The sequence below is a fragment of the Pristiophorus japonicus genome, chromosome 1, assembly GCF_044704955.1.
Source record: "Pristiophorus japonicus isolate sPriJap1 chromosome 1, sPriJap1.hap1, whole genome shotgun sequence".
Taxonomy (NCBI): domain Eukaryota; kingdom Metazoa; phylum Chordata; class Chondrichthyes; family Pristiophoridae; genus Pristiophorus; species Pristiophorus japonicus.
Window position 1 is genome coordinate 380,593,437 of NC_091977.1, and position 23,532 is coordinate 380,616,968.

The 23,532-nt window shown below is 40.9% G+C and overlaps 1 protein-coding gene across 1 annotated transcript in view; it reads right to left on the bottom strand.

Annotated features, from left to right (window-relative positions):
- Positions 1-23,532, bottom strand: part of zfhx4 (zinc finger homeobox 4) — a 345,676-nt gene that overhangs the window by 310,333 nt on the left and 11,811 nt on the right. The window contains exons 2-3 of the mRNA XM_070891069.1: positions 11,421-14,044; positions 9,497-9,999 (exon numbers count right to left, since the gene is read on the bottom strand). Of these exons, the coding sequence (XP_070747170.1) occupies positions 9,497-9,999; positions 11,421-13,998 (3,081 nt within the window). The 5' untranslated portion in view covers positions 13,999-14,044. The remainder of the gene's footprint in view (positions 1-9,496; positions 10,000-11,420; positions 14,045-23,532) is intronic.

Here is a 23,532-nt window from a genome sequence, read left to right on the forward strand (position 1 = left end):
TGCCATCGGCCACTGCCGCCGCCCCTATCCCATGGCTCAATGGCCTCTGTCTCCCTCGCAGCTCGAAGGCTGCTTGCTGTGTCTTCGGCCGCCGTCAGCCACTGCCGCCGCCTCTATCCCATGGCTGAATGGCCTCAGCTTCCCTCGCAGCTCGAAGGCTGCTTGCTTGCTGTGTCTTCAGCTGCCGTCAAGCCACTGACACCGCCCCTGTATCCTACATGGAAGGAATGCCTGCCTGAAGCACCACAGCTCGAAGGCTGCTTGCTGCCGTTGTTGGACTGCTGTCAAGTCACTGACGCCACCCCTGTCTCCGACATGGAAAGCCTGCCTGAAGCACTGCAGCTCGAAGGCTGCTGCTGCTTCTCACAGGTAGAAATATTCAATATTTTGTCTTTGCCTTGTTTATAATTTTTTAGTCAGGATGGCTCTTTATTTGTATAAGTAAGACTGTTGAATGCTTGTAGAATTTAATTACTTCCCTTCCCCCCCCCCAATTACTTCCCTTCCCCCCCCGCCTCCCCTCCCCTTGTTCCCTATGCCTGATTTGTAACCTACGCCTGATTTGTAAAGCGTAGGCAAGGTTTTTCTGAGCGTACAAAAACCTGCGCTTACTCCATTCTAAATGAGTTTGGAGTAAGTTTTCACTGCCTAAACTTTCAAAACAGGCGTAAGTGGCCAGACACGCCCCCTTTTGAAAAAAAAATCTGTTCCAAAATGAAACTGTTCTAAACTGACTCGAACTGGAGCAAACTAAATGCCAAGAATTGCAATTTCTAAGATATTCCATTCTAAACCAGTTGCTCCAAAAAAATAGGAGCAACTCAGGCCGAAATTTGACCCCTATATGACTAACTGGTAGGATGGATTCAGGTCTGTGATTCCCCACACGGTAAACTCCCAATCTTGACTGAGACATCAAGATGCAGAGTAGAACACATGTGCTTACCGCAGGAAATAAAAATCACCCCAGGCTACTCTCAGCATATCTTAGTTACAGAGCTGCATTAACAGCAGTTAGAAAGCAGGTTGTTCGTATGGGGGGTAGGAGAAGGACTAGAAGCAGGAGCTAAAAATAAAAAGACAAACAGGGAAGGACTGTAAAAATAAATAACATTTCTTGTCAATTTACTCCCCTCCTGTTGCTGAGTAATTCCCTCTGATACAATGGCCTTGATATTAAAGCCGCGTGATGGGCGGAAGAGGGTTGCGGGGTGGGGGGGGTTAAAGAGTTAAATATGGGGAACGCAACCCTAACACAGCACATGGATATTGTGGAGTGGTAGAGTCCTGCCATGAAGAGATGGGACACTTAATTAACATATTTAATTCATGCTACCACAGTGCAATTGGGAAATGTTCATGGAAGTATGCCCAAGAGGAAATCCTCCGACAGTGCGTCTAACAGGAAACCCTCATGGGGTGTTCTCTAAAGGCCAACCCTTGTGGAATTTGCATAAAGGGAACTCCTCAGAGTGTGTCTAAGGTGACATCCTTGTGGAGTATGTCTAAAGAGAAACTGTTCCATTGTACCTAAGAAGAAATCATCACAGGGTGTGTCTTGCAGAGAAATTCTTGTAGAGTGCGTTGAATAGGAAATACTCAAGGAGTGTGTCTAAGGGGAAATATTTGTGGAGGTGTGTCTAAGGGAAATCTTTGTGGAATTTGTCAAAGAGAACATAGCCCAGATTGTACCTAAGGGTATATTTTCATGTAGCCTATATGGAAGGTTGTTCATAAGGTAGTGTGCTTGGAGTATATTTATGGTATGTGTCTGATTTTCGAAAGGGTGAATACTTGCAAACAATATTACTGATTGTCACAAAGTTTATTTTTTATACACCAGTCAACAGCTGTCTATTTCTTTTGAATGAAATTGTCTTGCTGTGTTTGATTGCATTGATAGAAAAAGTGAGCATATATTGAGTTGAAAAGAAAAAAATTACATCCATTTACCTTTAAAGAAATTAACTACACAATTAATGAGGAAATCCTTGTGGTGCCGAATCCCTGTGGATGAATACTGAGGGAATCTCTTAGTGTAATGTGCCTTTCGGATTTTATTGGGAGTGTGCCAAGGAATATCCTTGCAGAGAATGTTGGGTTGTTTCTAAATTGCACTTAGTGGGATACTGTCAGAGTTTGTCTGGTGAATCTTGTGGAAACTGTGGGAGTATGCTTTTGGGGAAATCCTCATAGAACATCTGAGGGAAGCTTATGTCAAGCATATTTGAAGATTCTGACAAAGCAGGGAGAATTTTGACTTTGGGTGACTGTGTAAAGTGGGAGATATTGATTCAGCCGCTGTCAGTCAAGGCAATGGAAATGAAAATTAGGAGAAATGTATAATGGGCGGCTAAATCGCTATCGTCCATTTTACACGATCACGCAAAAATTATCCTCTGTACGTCTAAGCGAATAACTGCAAATCATTTCAAGTGAAAGCATGTCTAGGGGGATCCTATCAGATTGTGTCATGAATGTTGCCGAGGAGGATTCTCAAACAGTGGGAGTAAAATTGTTCTTTATATAGCCCCGTTGGCACCTCCGGGGGGGCAAGTCAATTTTCGCCCAGGGGAGGGGGGGCGCTACCGCCTTCCGGGAAATTGCCCGAGAGTTTGCGTGGGTGATGCCATAGCAGCGTTGTGCCCCATGATTAGCGCCCTAGGCCGACCCCTTAATGCCCTGAAAGGGAAATTGCCCTGCGGACCGCGAGGCTGGCACGAGAAGATGTCAACGGCAATTTCGCGGGTCGTGAAGCTGGCGAACATCCGCTCTCGGGGTGCTCCTTAAAGGGGAGGGCACCAGCGCCCCGGGCCGCCATCTTTTTGTGTCTGCCGATGATGGCGGCCCTAGCATGGTCCAGGCCACCATCGTGCAGCCCGGGCACACCAGATGTAGACCCGGTCGCACGCAGCCCTAGTGGAGGCCATCAGCGACCGTGCAGAGTGTGCAGTGGCCGTTCCCTTTAATCGAAGGGGAAGGGCGTTAAACCGCTTAGCGCTTCTTTCGCGCCATTTTTACCGCACCCAAAGGAAGTGGAGATTGCGCTCCACTTTCTTTCAGAAGTGGTAAGGGCAATTCCGCGGCAGGGGTGGGACTTATGCGCTGGACACAGAAAGTCCCAGCCCCAGAAGGCTACTGCCCCCAATCAGGGACAATTTTGCTCCCAGTATGTCGAAAGGGAGCCTCAAAAATTGCACTGAGGAATATCTGTGCAAATTGTGTTTGGGAAGAATCTTCATTGAGAGTGTTTAGTGAGCAGCCTCTTTAAAGGGAAATAGAATGACATTGTTTTCTTTTCAACTCAATACCTGTTGGCCTAGAAATTGGATAAGGCCCGGGCCTGTTCAAACTGGTGCAGGCAGCACGCAAAATTTGTGCTGCCTGGTCAATATAATGATTGCAGCATTGATCTCAGTGCTAAATGCGCTGCTGATTGACTTAGCTCTGAACAGAGGAGCCAATATTGGGTGCAGTCTACTGGCCAATCAAGTTTGGCCTAGGCTCTCTGCACTACTTTAAGAGGTGCTTTGGCACAGAAGCACCTCATTATCAAAGTGGAGAGAGTCATGTCCTAAAAGCCAAGAGAAGGGCAAGGAGATTTAATGATGCGGCACTGGAGGCCTTGGACCTGGGGGTACAAAGACATCATCATGTCCTCTACCCGCAGCGGGGTACAAGAGGCCTTCAAGGCAGAACACCAAAAGGATGTGGGAGGAGATTGGTCAAGCCATCACTATTGTCCACTGTTGTCCCCAGGACCTGGATCCAGTGCCGCAAAAAGTATAATGACCTCACACGAGTGGTCAAAATGAGTGATTGCATCATCAAATGCTATATCCCACTATCTGTACCATAAGCTACACACAATGTACCACATGCCCATCACTCACCTACCAGCAATCTCAAGCAATCACCACTCATACCTCACAATCGTAGCTTCTCTTCACCCTCATACACTTACCACTGCTGCAAAACTCACACCCATGTCTCACACCTTGCACGCACTGCCAGCTATTTAACCATGGCAAGCCCATCACCCAAACACATTGCACCACACTCACTGACACTTTCTTTTCTCTTGCAGGCAAAGGTGGCTCATAACAACTGGGAGCAGCAGCAGATGGGTGGAGGGGAAGCTCGTCTGCAGAACCTGACGGAGCTGGAGGAAGGAGTTCTGGACATCATTGGAGAGGCATTCACAGAGTCTGTGGCGAGCAGGGAAGTTGAAAGCATTGCTGATGATGGTATGCTCATACATAATCCTTCTGCTCACATCCCACTTCCCCGTCATCCCACAATCTCTTCTCACTTACAAGCTGCTGATGGTGCATGCATGGATATCTTGCTTTCCTCCCCTCACCACAGTGTTTCTCCTTTCAGATACCCAATAACTTCAACCCGGCCAGTCAGTCCCCGAAGTGATGGAGGAGGACAGTGATAGAGGAGAAGTCACATCGTCACTGCATCTGACACTCGCAGGCACCAGCTCAGAAATTGGCACTGCGCAGATATAAAGGATAGTATAGAGGCAGGATCTGCACATGGTGGGTCACCAGGCATGAGTGGACTGCAGCCAGGCCAGGAGGAAAGGATAGCTCGGGTGCCATCTCCCCGGGCGGGCGAATTCGCGCACGAGTTCTGTTGCACAGGACTCAGATGATGACATCGATGGAATGGCCTTCAAAAGAAGGGTAATGGGCACACAGACAGAAATCAGTGTCAAGGAGCATGGAGGAGTCCTGCTCCAATGTTGGATGAGGCTGTGTGTAGAGCTTCAAGCCCATGATTTCCAGGATGTAAATGATGGGCAACTCCATGAGAGACCTTGTAGACCCAAGTACGATGCTGCGTGTGATGGGCGATGTTTTAGCTCCCATTGCAGCATAGGCGGAAGCAACTCAGCGCCTCATTGCTGCAATGGAAGCGACAACTGCTGCCATCGTAGCTGGGTTTACAAGTGTGGAAAGGGACTTGCAGGGTCTCGCAGCACTCTAGCAATCTGTCCCCCAGCAGAAGGCTAGGAATGCTGAGGTGTTGCCGCGGAGCGAGTGACAGTTGGTCCGTGGAGCAAGAACCTGCTGTCCTTTCTCAGGGTGACAACATTCCTACTCCCACCACTGCCACTCTGCCAGTGCCCTTGTTGCTGCCTGTTATCCAGCCAGCACAGGCGGCTGCTGCTGATGACGAGGTGGTGCAGTCTACAGCCAGGCTTTCTGGGCCCAGAACTGCTTGAGGACATCCTGCAAGGCCATCTGCAGTCTCCGCCACTGAAAGTCAGCAGCCTTCCACCAGCCATACTGCAGACACTGGGGGAGCACTGCGTTGGAGCACTGGAGCAGGAAAAGCAACAGAAAAGACAGACACTATGAAAATTCATGACGGTGATTAGTTGACATTGTTGTTTTGATTTGGATTTGATATTTGTTTAAATTATGTTTGAAATGTTTGCTTTGTGCTGGCCCTCATTTCTGCATTGTGCCCAGGAGGACGCTGTGCAGCTCTGTGACAGATGGATGGTAAAATGGGGAAGTGGTGAGCATCGGCAATCTGGGGTTTCATTCACTGGAACCGGAGTGTGATGAGTCCCTCATGGACAGAATGGGATTCTGCTGCCTACCTCCTCCCTTCCGGTGGTGCCGCAATCCCTGGGGGTAAGGACTGCGCCTTCATGATGGCCAGGTTGTATAGCATGCAGCATGCCAACACGAAATGGGACACCCGCTCTGTTACGTTAGCACCTTGATGGTCTGCTCAATGATATTCCTCGTGGTTTTCATTACCTAAGTGCTGGCCACAAGTGGTGGGGTTGTGGAGGGGAGTAATCAACCAAGTGTAGAGCGGATAGCTGTGGTCTCCGAGCAGGCACCCTTGGGTTTGATGTGGTGGCTAGAAGATTGTTGGCACACCAGACTGGCGCAGGGTGAAGGCATCATGACTGCTGCAAGGATAGCAGGCATTGACCATCAAGATGCGCTGGATGTGGTCACATACCAACTGCACATTAAGTGAGTGGTAACCTTTGCAGTCATGGAACATCTCAGGATTGGTATTCAGCGCCCGCAAAGCCACATGTGTGCAGACTCTGTGACCTCCAGGATGCAGTGATGGACGGCGAACTGGGAGATGTTAGCTATGCCTCCTGCTGTAGACTGAAAGGATCTGCTGGTGAAAAGATTGAGGCCCATGGTGGCCACTGGGATAGCCATCGTCGCTCTGCTCTGGGGCAGGAGGTGACAGACTTCTGTGACCACCTCCTTGGTGAAGCAGAGCATCCTAGTACACTGCTTCTGGCTTAAGTGCAGGTAGGAGAAGTGCTCTCGGAAGACCCTCGGTGGGTAAGACCTCTTGATGTGCGCCCACTTGCCCCTCCTCCTCTTCCCTCTGCAAGCATTTTGACCTCTTCTTTGCTGCCTCTGGTCCATCTCCCTGCCATACTTGAGCACAAGGGGGACTGAAAATAGAGCCCCCATGACTGGGAGCAAGTGGTGTGAACAGAATCCTTTAAATCAGAAGCCAGGCGTTTTCCACTTGCAGCAACACTCCTTGTGACCTCATCAACTTTAAACAACTCTAGAAAGCTCCAAACAGTTTCACAAACTTACACAGAGCCTGTAGTAAAGAAAAAGCAAGTCAGTTGCAAGTTATTGATGATCTCTTTAAATAGCGCTGGTGGGGAGTCCTTCCTGCTGCTGAACGCATAGTCAGCTATCGTGATTAGAAAGCGTTAAACGGAATGGTGATCATGCGCTAAATCAGCAATGCACACTCATATACGTGACAATCTGGCTCATCTAAATATCTGCAATGAACACCAGCAAAGACAGCGCTGCTAACCTTTCCAAAATGGCTGTCGCCACGGCACCTGCCAGAAGCGGACGGTTGAGGCTGCCACCATTTTTCCTTCCAAACTGGCTTTAACGACCAGTGCTAAAAGCTCCAATTTCACAGCTGTTAACTTTTGCAAGAAACACAAACAAACTCAATAGGTCGATTGCATTAAAAAGGAAAGGACAGCTTCCAACTGCACTGAAATTAGTAATGCTATCTGCAAGGATTCCCCCTGCCCCAAGTAAGCATTCTATGTCTGATTCCACTTGGAAGAAATGTTCTGGACTCCATGGAGCAGCCTTTCTACAAGGTTGTAAGCGTATTAAAGTAGAAGCCAATGACTTTGGGACAAATGGGAGTCGGGAGTAAATACTTTGGACTAACAATATTTACCTACAGTATTGTGTTCTGGTAAAACTTGAGGTCCTTACCTGTGGCTATTATTGCACATATTTTGTCCACACAGTTATTTTGAATTGTTACTGATTTTCGATGTTACTGCTGAGAATTAAAAAAACACTTGTGAAGAATTCCACTTTTTATTTCTACTAAGTCCCATGGGTCCTGCTTAAAACCTAATACCTGTACTGTGATACCAGTCTGCTGTGGCTCTGAAATCTTAAAAAATTTTATGTGTCATATACTTGGCATGATGGTTATGCCTTCTGGGTTCAGCTTGTCAAGATTCTTCCCTCCACATTGCTAGTAAAATAATAGCAGAATCAATAAAATGGAACAGATATTTGCAGCTGTTGTGTGTCAATAAACCTCTGATAACTCTTCAGTCTGTGCTGACCAGACATGATTCTAAAACATCCTCAGCGACATTAAATGTGCTGATTTGTCTTCAGGGAAACTAGCAGATCCATTCTTACTAAAAAAAAAATACTTTTGTTATGTTCAGTCAAATCTTCTTGTTGTGTTTTACTTGTTTTTTCTTGATTTTGTAACCTTGTTACTTTACTAATTAAAAATAGGATTCTGTTCCTACCTTTATATCTATCAAATATTCAGAGTGTTCCAGCCGAATGTTAAGTAACTTTAATAGTAGGTATCCTATGTGAATGCACAGATAAGATCTGAAGAATGGATTGTGTAATTACTATATATTCTCTGCATGTCAAAGATGATTAATGGTGTTGGCAAGTGTCTAATATATTCTGAATTTTAATCTTCTACACAAAATAATTTTTCAAAATAAGTTCAAATGTTGTCAATCATTTGCTAAAGTTTGGAAATTTTTCAGATCTTGACAACTTGATCAATGCTCTGGTGAAAGCACATCTACGTTTACCAGCAAGCAAACTTTTGATTATAAGCTTATTGATAAACATCTGATCAGTTTTACATTTGTATTTTATAAGTGGTATGCAAGAAAGACCCTACTTACTTCATATAACCAGCCCATCATCACATTCACATCCACTAAAGCCCATCCCTTCCAGCCCCTTGACATGATTCTAAAACATCAGTAAGCATCAACAACATCACATTTTCAACTGTGCATTCAGTCCTCATGAAGGTCAACTCACAATGTCAAGTAGACATGTTGAAACAGCAATGGCCTTTTAAGTTATTAATCATTTCATGACTCTTTGGTGAGACTTGTTAATGTCAGCATTCCAAAGAGCCAGTTTTCTGCATAACTATTAATGTCTTAGTTTAAAAGTCCAAAAAGCTGCAAGACTTCAGCCACGCCTATTAAGTATTCCTTTACTGAAGTATAATTAGAATTGTCCATTACAATAGCAAAACACTAATTCATCAATCAAACTGATTGTCAAACAGTGGGACAAACATAGTTTTGCATACAACTGCTTCACTATCCTTAGTCCATTGGCTTCACTAATACATCCTGTTGTGAAAGAACAGCATCTCAGGAATATACACAGTGAGCTAACTTACAGCCAGCATCTTACAAGTTTGAAAATCAATCAACAACTTATGAAAGTGGGAGAGGGAATCAAATGTGTAAACATTAGGGTTGTTATCAATAATAACATATTGAAATCTCCTAATACAGACCACACCCCCACCCCTCGCCTCTAGCTCAAGGGTCAATTATTTGATGCCTTAATAAAATTGACTCTAACATGAGACTACTTTTTCACTACTTCAGTAGTGCACTGAATATGGCAGCTGAGTACCTGCACACTTACTCCTCATTGTTAAGTGTGTTATTTTCACTGTGTTTGAGACACATATCCTTGCCTTTACATAGAAAAGTTAATGTGTTGCATACTCACAGATGTACATGAGTGAATAATTGATTTTTGGAAAAAACAGAAACAAATACCAATAATGTCCTCAAACGCTGAATAATCAACTATTTGGTAACTGTCCAATAACTAACATTTACCAAATCAATTAAAATTGCATGATCTTGGAGACGGTGTCCGAATTTTACAGCTTATTTAGGTTATAATCCAAATGGTCCCATATGTTTTCAACAAATTAGTTCTATACTGTTTCTGTTAAAATTCAATTTCAATGTTAAGGATACAGACATATTGGTCTGTGCTATATTGGCTGATTTAATTTGTCTACATAATTATTTTCAATTCTGTTACACAGAAACACAACCTACTTCGATCTGTCACAGAATATCATCTCTTCAAGTATTATAAATTATGTACATATGAATGGTTAGATCTCATTTTCTTACCTTATACAGCTTGACTGCTGCCTCATGCCTATGGTTGGTACTATGAAGGCGCAACTTATCCACACTGTTAGTATAATAGTCACAGGCATTGCATTTAAGATGCACTGGATTCCCAATAGCGACACACTTCAGCCTCCACTCATTAGGTTTGCCTCCTTCTCTGATATGGGCCACCAGCTGATATTTCTGCATGTGTTTGTCTGTCTTACAATGGAGCTGAAAGTTGGCCTTCAGCTGAGTGTTGTAGTTACAGAGCTTACATTGGTAGATATCTCCAATCACAGCCTTCCACTCCTCTTCAGGGAGTGAACGCTCACTGTTCACATGCAAGCTCAGGGCCTCCAGGCTGTCGGTGGTAAATTTGTTGCAGACAGCACACTGGAACAGCTTCAGCGAGGGGTCATTGATGTAAGGTGAAATCTCTCCGGCAGTAAGGAAGGACAGGTCATCACCCACTAGTTGACCACTCGCAAGCCTCATTTCAGGTGGTAGCTCATTATTAACTGCAAAGAGAAAATCAGAGCGAACAATTTTATGTTAGAAAAGGAAAGCATAAACCATGAAATAGAAACACAGAGAGGAACTGGTAAAATAAAGCCTTGGTGAGGAATTTGCTTTCTCTGGAGCTTAAACTATAAAAAGCTGTAATAGGATTGAATCAGGATCAATTACAATCATCCCTTTTAACTCTTAAATTCTCTCATCAGATAGCTTTAATTACTCCTATTGGGCATGATGTCATCCCTGAATTTGTATTTTTAAAGAAATCAAAGTTAATCAATAATAAAACAAAACTGCAGCACATTTAGAACATAAGTGCCCCAATTTACCTTCACTTAGCTAATTCAAGTTACAGTAAGAAACCTTAGGACCGGAAAATTCCTGTGGGCTGCTCCCGTTCCTTCAGCGTTACTTCGCTGGAAGTGCGTCACAAACTCCAATTACACACGCAATGATGGCAGAGCCAGAGCAGCTCCAAGGAATTTCCCGGCCCATGAGTACCAAAATACTTCTATTTGAAAAATGTAGTTTTTAATGATACATTATTTAATGAAGAAATAACTTCTGATACAAAAGAGTCGGTGTTAAATCTAATTTTACAGCAACACAATAAGTGCATCCAAATTGTTAACTGCCTCGCATAAATTCTGTAGACACACTGGAAGGTGTTAAATGAATTATAGTGATATTACAAAGTAGTATCTTCTGACTATGGGGCTTCTGGATTGTCAGAACATTACTAATTGTGCAGATGTATCATTGTGGGCTTTCACTATGAATGCCTGAATTTATATTTTTGCTTAGTGTGAACCCCTGGGGTATTGAACAGGGACTAATATGTACACAGAGCCTTTTATTTGTTTTTAAATATTCATTTATCTCGATAGATATGCAAAAGTTATTAGGTCTCACAAAACTAAAGCCAAACGAAATGTTGAAAATACTTTAAATGTATGGAACGCCAACAGAAATAAAGCACTTAACAATCAATACAATGTTGCACAGACGCAAGATGCCTACCTTTCTAGACCTGGTAAGTTTCAGATTTCAATGAAATTATATGAAAATAACTTTACAACGATCCATACTATATACCAAGACAATCATTAAACCCGAGTATTTAAACACTTTGAGAACTGCAGAGAAATTAAATCAACATAAAATATATAACTAATATAAAAAGCAAGATGACACTTTCATCTACCAGAATAATATATATTTGTAATTACAAATTTTACAATTAACGAACTTTTATTCTACTGATAGCAACTGTCAATTGAAATTCACAGGAAATATTTTATTCCAGTAGTGCAAAAAAGAGGGTGCATGGTTCAAAAGATAAACAGGCAACTTGGACCTTAATGAATTAAAGCTGTGAATTGACAATTGTAAAGGAGAGAAAAAAATCCCAATAAGCACTGACCTAGTCCTGGTGCCACAGCTGCAGCTGTTGCAGGATCAAGCTGGAATGGATTTAACATGAATTGTGGGTCAGACGGATTTTCCAGTTTCAGGCCTGTCAAGCCTATGTTTTGGGCCAGGTAGTATTGGTAAAGCTCGGCCTCAGCAGGTGCCAGACCCAAGTGCAGGCTGTGCTGAATTTGCTTCATGTTCTGCTGCAGCAGCATCATGTTATGCATGTGCTTTTCACTTGTCATATGGATGCGAAGGTTCCTTGCCACATTGGTTTCATAATCACACACCTCGCACCGCCAGGTGGGCTTTTGTTTTGGTTTGGATGGGGATGGTGTCCCACAGCCACTGAGGCTAGATGTAGGTCCTGGAGCAGTATGCACAAACACTTGCTCTCCACTGCCATTCTGAAGGTTTTGAACATTGTTTAGGTGCTTGTCTGACTGCATATGAATACTGAGGTTGCCTTTGGTAGTTGTAGAGTAGTTACAAACCTCACAGCGGAAGGGTTTATAGCCGCAAGTGTAACTCTCACCCCTGGCTAGCCTAGGGTGAGGCTGTCCAGTCTTACAATAAACACAAGAACTGCCAGGCTCAGGGTGTTTTTCCTTCATATGTGCCTCAAGGGTTTGTTGATACTTGTAGTGCCAGTTGCATTTGGGACATTTCAATGTCTTGCATGAATTCCGTGAATGCATCATGGTCATGTGGCCACCTAAAGAGCGCGATGAGCCAAGGACCGTGTCACATTTGGGACACTCAATACTACTTCCTGGTGGACTTTCACCTGCCCCTAGTGTGTAGGGGTTACAGCTGTGCTGGTGATGAGAACCAGGACTATCATCATCTCTGTGGATTATATCGTTTGGTTGCGGGGTTGTGGCACAATCTTTACTGGCACCTGCAAAGTCCTTGTCACTAATGCTATAGTTGTCACTGCAGTTATCCTTATGTGCAGCATGCTGTTTTGTTGTATCTAGATCATCAGAAACAGTCACAGAGGAAGAAGAGGTACCTTTTTCATTTAAATTTAGCACACTGGGCATTAAAGGAGACATAGAAATGCTTTGGTTTGAGATAGGGAAATCTTTGCTACCATTTCGGTCCACTAATCCACTTGACAACAATGCCTCATCATCATCAAGCTCATTTGAATATGTGTCATCTTCATCATCATCCATTGGCTCAATAGGTTCACGTTTGATTTGGAACTCTCCATCTGGATGCAAGACAAATGTTTCTTTCGCTCTTTCACAGTTACTCTCTTGGTCCTTGCTCCCTGACAACTTGTTTGACCCAGATGATGAGTGACTGAGGGAAGCTGAGGTAATTGGGGTGTTCAGAGCTGAACTAGACAGCCCCCCAAGGTTTGCTTCAGCTTTGTGCACTAAGGTGTTCCCTAGTGACTGATCTGATGAACCAGCAGTGCTTGCACTTCCTTTCAAGAATGCAAAGCCAGCCTGAAAAGAATCACCGTTTTCAACATGAAATGCACTCCACAAACCACGGTAGGTTGGATCGGGACCTATGAGGTTTGCACTTGAAAACCGAGGATGAATAGAATTAGAATTTTTTGGTTCCAGAAAGCTTATTAGAGGTTCCTTGTCTTTGCCTATCCCCTGTATGATGGCGGAGATATATTTATTATTTAGGAGCTTTTGCTCCTCTTCATTGAGGCCCATCCGATGATCATGCACAGCATGGGTTACAAATGACTTAACGTAGCCAAAGGACAACTTGCACAAGAAACACATCAAAATAGGTTTCCTTTTCCCATCGCTAACACAACCATCAAACTTAGACAAGTCCACATTGTTAGGAACATCTTTGGACACACAGGAGTTTATGGCCAAGCCGTCACTGCTGAGATAATCTTTCTCACTACTGTGCCGGACATCATAGACACGAAAACTGTGCAAGACAGGACCAACTCCTGCAAATGCTGAGGTATTTGGGAAAGCCTGTTCGGCAGGAAATGGTTTCCCGAGGGATGAAGCAATATGAAAAGTGTTGATGACTTGCGGATAGAACGACATAGGTGCAGAGGTTGCTTGCTCATTCTTTTCCCCAGCCACCGTGAGTGAGTTCAGAAAAAGTGCTGAGGAAAAGAGCTTACTGTTCATTTCTGGCTGCACGTTCTTCCCACTGTCTTTGGAGTCCTCTATTATAAATGCCGACCCATCAGGCTGGTAAACTATCTCTCCTGTCAGATTCTCCACATCGCTATCCTCTAATTCACTTATCTCACTGTCATTGTCATCCTTCAGAAGAGGAAGGCGGGCATTTGGGCAGTGATGCTCCATGTATTTCTGTAAACTTGAAAAAGAAGTGGCACATTCGTTGCAGGGGATCTCTTTTGCTGAGGTAACCTGAGTGGTGGCAGCATTCTCCACACTGAAATCCAACAAGCTTTTGCTTCTGTGCTCATCTGTTCTCAGGTTGTCATCCGTGGCGCTGTTTTTCCTGTCAGGCTCCATCCCTGCAACTTTCTCTGGCACCTCATTATCCAGTTGTGTCGTTCCGCATAGCTTTGATGTGTTATGCCCATTTTCCTGCCTAGAGATAGTAGGAGAGTCACAGGTTTCCATGGCAATTGCTACATGGGGATCTCATTTCATCCAGCCTGTCAGGGACCTAGATAAACAAAAAATAAGTTGAGGGAAGCCATTTTATGAAATAATAATAATAGTAGTCTCTAATAGTTCATCTCTAGTTTACAGACTGTGGAAGTTTGATGTCTAGTATAATGTGGACTTCATTGCAAATTTATATATGGATCTAAACATATTAGCCTTTAACATTTTACAAAGTGATAATTTAAAAATTGTTACATTATTTATTTCTTCTCATAAAGTACATGTGCAACATTTAATTTCTTGATATATTGTAACCCATAGTCACCTTTATTATAATTCTTCAGTATAAAACTTTTAATTAACTAGTCTATCATACACAAAAAACAATTTCCTATGAAATCATACTGTCACAGTACTGATGCATTTGTAATGATCTGGAGCCTCAGCAGCAATAATCACTCACACAAATAACATGGCAACGCATCAAAAATACTTCACTCTTCTGTACAAGCAGCTCCATAATAAAACAAGAGTAATCTTCAGTCTCACAAACAAGTCAAAAGTTATACTTTAAGTATTATGGAAAGATCAAAAACAGCAATAATATGGATTTTCACTTGAGAATTCTAGCAAGAGATATTTGGTAATATTTGGATAATGCAAGACAACGCCTTTATGCTCTCACCATACATTTTCTTGAATGCTAATCGACTCCTTTGCAAAGTATAGTCCTGACAAGTTTTTCCTTATAAATGCACAAAAAGAAAACACTAGAGCTGATAGTTTACCTCTTTCATTAAATCTTTTTAAAAGGCTTTCAGATTATAAAGTTTGATATGGGCTGTTTTTTACTCTTGGCATATTTTGTCAGATAAACCCATAACATGAGGGAAAAGTAAGCAAATGATTATAGTGCCAACAAAAAAAAAAAGATTGAGCTCTTCTTTGCTTCTCCTCTGACCAAGTAAATCAGCTTACTTCAAATCTTCCTTCTGTGAGAGCCCTCAGCAGGTATCTAACAAGCCCTGATTAAGCACCAATCAGGATTCTTCCCCACGCTTCAGCTACTTCAATAGGCATAGAAACAGAAATTAATATTTAGTGCATCCAGTCCTACCATCCTTGGGGAAAATCAGACTCAGTCAAATTTTTTCACTGCAAAACGTAATGAACACCGTTTCAAATACAATTTTGATGTTGTCAATCCTGGTGCGTTGCCCATCTCTCAGCTACTACCTCAATCAACTTCTCTCCTATCTTTTAACAAATCATATGAAAGAGCCGATGATGAAAATCCTTCAATCATTTTCTCAAAGCAGGCACCACAGCCCGTATATTCCGTTTAGTGGAAACACAGATGTAGTTTGTAAAGGCCGTATCACTATTTCACAGCAGGGTGATGCGCAGAAAGAAAGTTAAGGTGAAAACTCTGCTATCCTTCAGCCTTATTGTCCACTGGACTGCAACTACTGTATTAACGACTTGCATTGATCCTGAGTGTCTCTAGTTCTTGCAGATCTCCCAGTTTACAGAATGATGGCACTATACACAACAGCAGGGTGGTCAGCCACTTCAGTGCTCACTTTCAATTCATGACAAAGGCTTTGAGCAAGAGAAAGGACAGCTCACTGTATATCTTCAGGGGCCGGTATACTATGATTCTCAAAATTAAGAAAATTGCCACGTGCAGTGTCAATAAGACAACATAATTCCACACTACATAACTATGAATAAAAAATACTCACTGCTATTGAACATTTGGAGAGCAGAGATCATTCTGTGTTGTATGCATAATGCCTTGGTATGCAGCAATTTGGGGGATTAATTTAAAACAAATTCTGACTAAATAAGGCTTGGGGGATGCAATCTGCCATTAAGCATTGAAGAATAGCTGCTTACATTTTTTGCTCTAATCAAATCTAATCTCTTCAGCTAAGTCAAAGAGGAAAATGATCAGTTTAAGAGACATCAGAAGATTTACACAGATTGAAAATGAATTAAAATTAGTTTTGCTGTCTGAGATGGGCTAAAATGACAGTCTAATTGCCTCTGAATTGAATATCATAAAGCTTAGCGTGTAATTTTAATCATTGATGAGCTCCAGGTTAATTATGCTCATGGCTTGCATGCAGCATAAAAAAGCATTTCTGAAATGAACCCCAACACAAAGACCATGAAAACCTAATAATTTTCTAATTAGTTCACACACAGGCACACTTACCTCTGCATTTGACAATTTAACAGCAACAATATTTGCATCAGAAATTAGGCTGTAGTTTTGGAACATGATGCAGTACTCCAGCAGTCATGGGAAGTGGCAACAAAATATGCCAGGCAGATGCAAATACACTGAGCACTTTCAGAAGTTTACAACCTTAATAGACTCAATTTTAATCCACATTTGACAACTCCAGACTGATACAAAATAGGCTCTGTGGTGCATTCTCTTGCACAAAGCAGCCTTACAATACTTTTTATTTGGTGAACAGGCAGGATTAGACTTGACTATCTACTCTTGTTAGCACATACTGTACATACGCCAATATCCACCAACACTGAATAATTTACATCGGAAATAAGCTCAAAACATATAGTACTGTGTACAGGACTCCTATTTCATTTCATCATCTGAAAAAGCAGACACTGATAAATGACATGTCGTCACTGTTTTATAAATGGTTCTACCTATAGCTCCAGAAAGATGCAGAGCAGCATATATTAAAAGTATTGTATAAGCACACAGACAAAACAATTCAATTAAGACAATTATAGAGTGGGAGGGGTGACCTCTCTAAAATGATGAAACAAGACAATATGCAGCAGACTGTGATTTGTAATGTGGCATCTCTCAACACTTCAAGCACTAAATGACTCTGTGGGGAATATTTCCATGCTTCTGGGCAATACATAGCGAATCATTATAAACTGATAAATTATAAAATATGCTATATACATCTGAACACTATTCTTGATACCTGCTGTTTGGACATACATGGTTTCTGCAGACAAACTAAATCAAAGCCCTTACTTCTTCTTCAGACACTAACTAAGAAAGCTTTAACATCTAAAAGCCTTCACAAGCATGCTTTGATGTTTTGCAAATTTCCACAACATATTCCCCAATAATTTATATAAATGTGTCTTTTTTTGCAAACTGTTTTATTTTGAGCTTTAATCTTGCAACTATGGAACACAATTTGCTCTTAGTCCATGTCTATTCTTTCTATTGTACTGTTCAAATTTGTATAATAACAAAATCATAATTTTAAATGCAAACAACTGACTTTTATGTATGATTAAATTGCTAACTTCTCTTTTCCTCCTTCAGCAAATACAGGTTGAATGGCTACAAGCAAAATAATCGATACTCCTACACTAAGATTAACTGACAAAAAGTGTACATGTTAAACAATAGGGCAATGCCTCTGCACTGAATGAATGTTCAGTTCCCATTGGAACAAAGAACTAGAATCACAAATGCCAATTATACCTCTGTTTTTTAATTGAGATTGTCCCAGCCTTCTTCTCTGCTCCAGTGAGACAGTGTTTGAGAAGTGATTAAAAAGAACGTGATCTGATCAAGGGAAGAGAATAATGGCAGAGGAATGGTAGGTTTGCCACACTGTTAAGTGCTGGGAAAAAAAGACCAACAGAGTTCTTGGTTCTTTTGTTTTTCCATCTGCTGTTTAGTTCCCTTATTTGACTTCAATTCTTTATTTGCAGTGTTAGAGACAGGTTAAAAGCTGTCCACATAAAACACCAGTTCAACCCACGCAAAGTTTGAACTTACATAACTCTCTTAAAAATAAATACAATTATGCCAGAATTATATCAAGTTTCCTAAAGGTCATCACTGTCTCTGCTGTGGCCTTTTTCCCCACACCAAATCCTCTATCAATATGTCATACTGAGTTAGGCAAAGACAAAAGAGAGGATCAGTGTGAAAACTGCACATATATCTAATCCTGACAAAGGAATGAATGGACCTTCACAAGTGTAATTATACTTGTTTATTTGTTGCCACATACAAACGACTGATGAAAAATCCATCAAAGCAGCATTATACAGGCACCAAGAACCCCTTTACTTGTGAAATCCACATTTAGATTTAGTACTTTGTTCAAATCTAAAAAGAAAAAATGTAATGCATGAACTTTTGCATTGATTCTTGACAGTTTTTCTGCACAATGTGCAATGTTATTAGAAACACTCGTAAGCAACCTATACTGTGCTATAACTTCCTTTAGTCCATTTCAGAATTCATGATTAGAAGCTGCAGTATGCACTGGCAGGGTGTGGTAGATATTTTGCTAGCCCTGGATTGTGTTGAATTAAACAGCTTTTTACTGCTCTCGTCCTTTTTAAGCACTTAAATACAGGTACCATATTTTGCACAAAAAGGCAATAATTATGTTAGATTACTTTAGGTTTCCTATCTCAAGTAATGTGGTTTAAGCCAACAATTATGAACTAATCTTCAGCTGAGTAAATTTTCCTTTAACTTCTCAGTTTATTGGCCATCCTTCAGAACATTTGAAGTTGTTCAAAAGAAACTCACAACCACATGTTCTTCTTTGTTACTCTCTATGTGATGCAGGTTTTTGGTGATATATCCCTATTGAACACTCTTAAACCAAATTATATTGTAACAAGATGACTGCTTATTGCATTACTGACATATCAAAATGTAATTGTTAGCTGTTTTAATTTTGGCTAATAATGAGCTTATAACTTATTTGCTTAGAAAAATACTATTTTAAAATGATTCTTGGACACTGAAAACTCAAAATTTATGTGATTTTACAATAACTGAAAACAGTTTTCCAGAAACTATACAACCCTTCACTTATAAGAAAGAAACAAATCAAAGTAAACCAATCTGCATAGCTAATGTCTTTGTGAGCTCTCCAATTTAAAACAGAAAAGCTGTAATTTTTTTGCTGGCAATCTGGAAACACTCTGGAGTTAATTACAGCTGATTCGAAGTGAACCGCACAAACAAAGGCCAGTCTATGTCCAGACAATTATACTGCATTAACCAGCTTAGAGCTTCCTGCTGATGTTTCAGGGCTCTTCTATTACACCCTTCTACCTTCCCAGCACGATAGAAAGTGCTCCTGCAAGGATGAATTAATGAAGAGAGCTGCAAAAGAATGTGTGACGACCTCTTTTGACTCGACAAAAACTTTCCGCCCAAGTCACCACAAAGACGGAGAAGGTAATTAAGTTTGAATGGAAGACTGAAACAAAATATACATCTGTCTTGTAAAAGGTGAAAAAATTAAATTTGAATTGGCTTGAAGGTTTCAAAGATAAATACCCATAAATAAATAGATAAATAAAGGAAAGGTTTGTGTGCTTATGCTACCTGGCCAGTCAAAGTTTTCCTTTTTTTTTCTTGTTCATGAATGCTTACATAATTTATCAAACCAGGGACTAGAAATTGATCAAAGGCTGCCACCGCCCGTTTACTGCCCAAAAAAAGGCTAAGATTCTGCAATTAACGCCGGCAGAAAATTGATCAAAAAATAGAATAAAATGCCCGGCGGGAAAAATGGGCGATTAAGTTTGAGGCTAGATTCAGCATAGGGAGGAGAGAAAACAAGAAAAATATTTTTTCAAAAAATAAAACATCGGAAAACATTCAGAGCGTTTTCCACTGAACCGCTGCAAAAGAATTTAAAAAAAAACGTTCACTTACCTTTTTTTGCAGGGTTTCATACCTACCGTCCATCGAAAGGCTGGTCCGACTGGGCATTTTCTTTTGAAGAAGTACGGATCACCGCTTCCACCAAACTCGGGCGGGAACTGTTTTCCTAGCATTGCACGCCGGCAGTCCACTCCTCAGCGGTATTTCGAAACCGCCGGCAGAAGATTGCAATGAATTTCCCATCGATCCATTTTCAGTTCAAAACGATGAAATACCGCCAAAAAATCCGGCGGTAGGCTGATCAATTTCTAGCCCTAAATATTTTAACGACTAATCAGACAACATGAGACATATACAACCTTAATAGATTTCATTCTAAATATAAATACGGCAGTTTTTGCACATTGGAAGCAACATTCGACGGTCGCCACTTTATTGTCTGTATCACATTGTAAAGGACATAAATGCAAACTAACACCTTTCCCCACAAAGCTACTTTAAAAAAAATCAGTAATTTAGTATGAATTTTTAAACACTCCTCGAAGCTCAGCCCTGATGAACAAGGTCCTCCCACACTCATTTGTAAAGATAAGTCAAGCCTCATTGTAACAAACTGTGCCATTACAAATCTCCTGTTACAACAAGACTTTTCCTGCATCCTGACTGATGCTCCCCCATGTAGTTGAAGTTCAGTATCTGATAGGCCAATGCTGCCTTAGCAAAACCCCCTTCGTTCTAACAACAAACAAAATCACTGTATCATTTGTAACAAAATAGAGCAAACTGCACAGTTCTAATTGTTCTGGCACTCACATTAACTTCCCAATTTTTCCTCAACATGGTTCCAACACATATGCATTCAGTGCAAATTGGGTTGGTACAGTCAGTCATTTTTTTGCAATCTGTGGTGAGGAAGTAATGTTGGGGTAAGGGTCCCCAATCTGCAAAGTAATAATAGTTGGCCTAACAATTAAAAAAAAACATTTGATGAATAATTTACTTGTGGTATTTTTATCCTCCTCCCCTTTGTATCATTAAATACTTTGATTGCATTGGACAACATTCTTGTTGATGTTACTCAAAGAAGCTTGTAGTATTGAATCATTGGAGCATGAAGCATAGAGGTTGCAATAAAGTTGGTAGTCAAGCAAGTTAAAGATCTGAGGTGTGCAGGAATCAATAATCAAGTGCCCTATGGAAAGCGAGGTACCCTCGATGCAAGTCTGCTTTACATTTGGAGCTGCGATACTAATTTTTTAATCAGAAGTGGGTACAGATGAAACAGAAGAACTTCACTGTGCCTCTATCAGCCTCATGTACATTAATCACCCTCCCTTTGTCTCATCCATGCAAAGAAGGATTAGATTTAAAATGATGACTGCTTAATCCCTTTGATTTCCCTGTGCTAAATAAATATTAATCTACAAGTCAGTCACATCTTGTATTATAATGCAAAGTGTATACAATATGAAAGTACTCGAAGGTTATGTAAATTGAAGCTGATTTTACAAGCATCTGTCTGTGATAGCACCATTCTCTTCCCCCTCCACAAAAAAATGCTCCCGATCAGGATTTAATGTAAAGTTAGCAATCCAGCTTCACATATAGAGCCTAACCCCAAATCCATGCTATCCTCGCAAGTCAGGAGCAAAGATCCAGTGCATTAAACTAGACTATGATGAACAATTATTAGTGCCATGTTTATTTAAGGATCATTACTCAGAATCTGTAATTTTACCTCAACCCTTCATAAACGTATAGAGGCCACTTGGATTGCTTTGAAGGATAATGTGAACAATAAGTGAGGAAACTGCTGTACTCCTGTTTCTAATTTCTGCAGAGTATTCCAGTTGCTGCAGTTTTTGACATTTTCACTCATAGTTATTTATGTTCATAACAGATCCTGATATAATTATCAGGTCATTTCTGTGCAGTGATGGCTCTTCCTACTGCCACCTAACCAGAATCACGATATATGTTAAGAGTTCAAAAGCTGTTCTCCAGCAGATCCTGCTTCAAGGCTAGTTCTACTGTAATTATCTTCATAAAATGTAATCACAGACCAGGTACCCCAGTAAGCATTCCAAAGCTATTAGCAATGTTTTAGCCTCAGATCTAGTTGAAAAGATAGGTAGAACAGGAATGTTAGACCTGAACGTGTTTAATAACCTGAAAAGTCAGTCTATTATTCAGAAGAGGGAATTCTGCCTGGAATTGTAGCTTTAGAATAATCTTCTAAAAAGATATTCTCATCATTCCTAAATTTTAAAAGGTCATATGAAAGTGAGCATGATCAAAGACGTTGTAAAAAATGTCATCACAGCATTACAAATACTGCAAAATCCTGTTTATAAATTACACCTTTGTTCAGGTTTTTAGGCCAGTAAAAATACAAGTGTAGCACATATTGCAGTGTGACTATAGTGTGCCGTGTACATTTTTAAAACTGAAACGGCAACCAAAACATTTGGGAAGTGATGTATGAATTCAAATTTTATTGCAATAACTACACTTAGAATATTGAACATATAAAGTGCCCTCAAATTATGATTCATATCTATACAATTATTACAAATTAAATATTACCAGTTTTGAGTCTTTTGGGTCAATGGCCATCTGAGATTTGACTTCAGCCAGTATTAAATTATCCCCCCTAAAACACTCTCCACAAAGGGACACACTTACTATTCAGCAGCTTATCATAATCAAACTACAAAATGAAATAAAATGATTTTGCAAGAATGTTTTGAATGCCTAAAACACTTTGTACAAGTCATTCATTGCAATGCAGATTTCAGCTAGTTTTCATCCTACAGAACATATTTTCAAGGGATTATCTTATTTTCTGTCCCGAATTTCCTCCCCTCCCCTGAAGTTACGAACCCTTCATGGGATATGATTCCAGTCATCCTATTTTTCCCAATTTGCCATTATTTGTACAAGTCTTGTCATAAGCGTCAGCATGTTATTTGTCTGTATGGAACTGCACAGTTGAACCCGATACTGTCCTCATCCAATATCCACACAAGCCGATTCCAGCAAGGGAGACTAAAACGTGGTCAGAAACAGGAACCCCGGTGATTTACTCCTCTCTAACCCGAGGCGCAAAGGCTTATTATGTAGCTCCTACTATTGCGCCAGCTGACTCAACGTAGACCAAGCAGTCATTAGCGACTCACTGGCTAAACCTCGTCACTTGGAGTTTCTGTTTCGGATTTGCCTGGTCTCTCGCCACAACTTTGGTGGGAAATTGGCAGAATCCATATATTCCGCCGAAGTTATGGAGGGAAACTCCATGGATATTCTATCTCCATGACTCGCCAATGCATTTTTATCTGTATATCATCCGTTTCCGCCATTTGGCACCTTTCACACAAACTTTTCATGAGGTGCATTTTCTTTTGTTGCACCAGCATGATATATCATTCTGAGGTCTCTCAAAATTCATAATGCAATCAAAGCTTTAAAAAAATTGCTGCAATAACCATTGCAAAAAATGGGTAACTGATTTTGCAGTGATTTATATTTTTATATATTGAAAAATAGTTCAATCATAGATTCTCTGAGAAACATGAGATCCAACTGAAGTTAAAGCATGATATCGTAACATCATGCTAACCGGCATTGTCTTGACTGGGGAGCTGAAATACACAATAATGGGAAACTGCTGCCTTCCGATGGGCTCTTGTCAAAATGGTAAATATAATTATTAATTCAGCTCCCTACCCTTCCTCTCTGATAGTTAGGAACAACAGTAGTAAATTGCGAACTAGACCCACACTGTCTACATAGCTGACTGAATAGGACTATATACAACTTGACCACCTCACTGTATTCTATTCTATAATAAAATGTTATTAATGGTTTCATTAAAGTTGTGTTTTATTGACATGAAG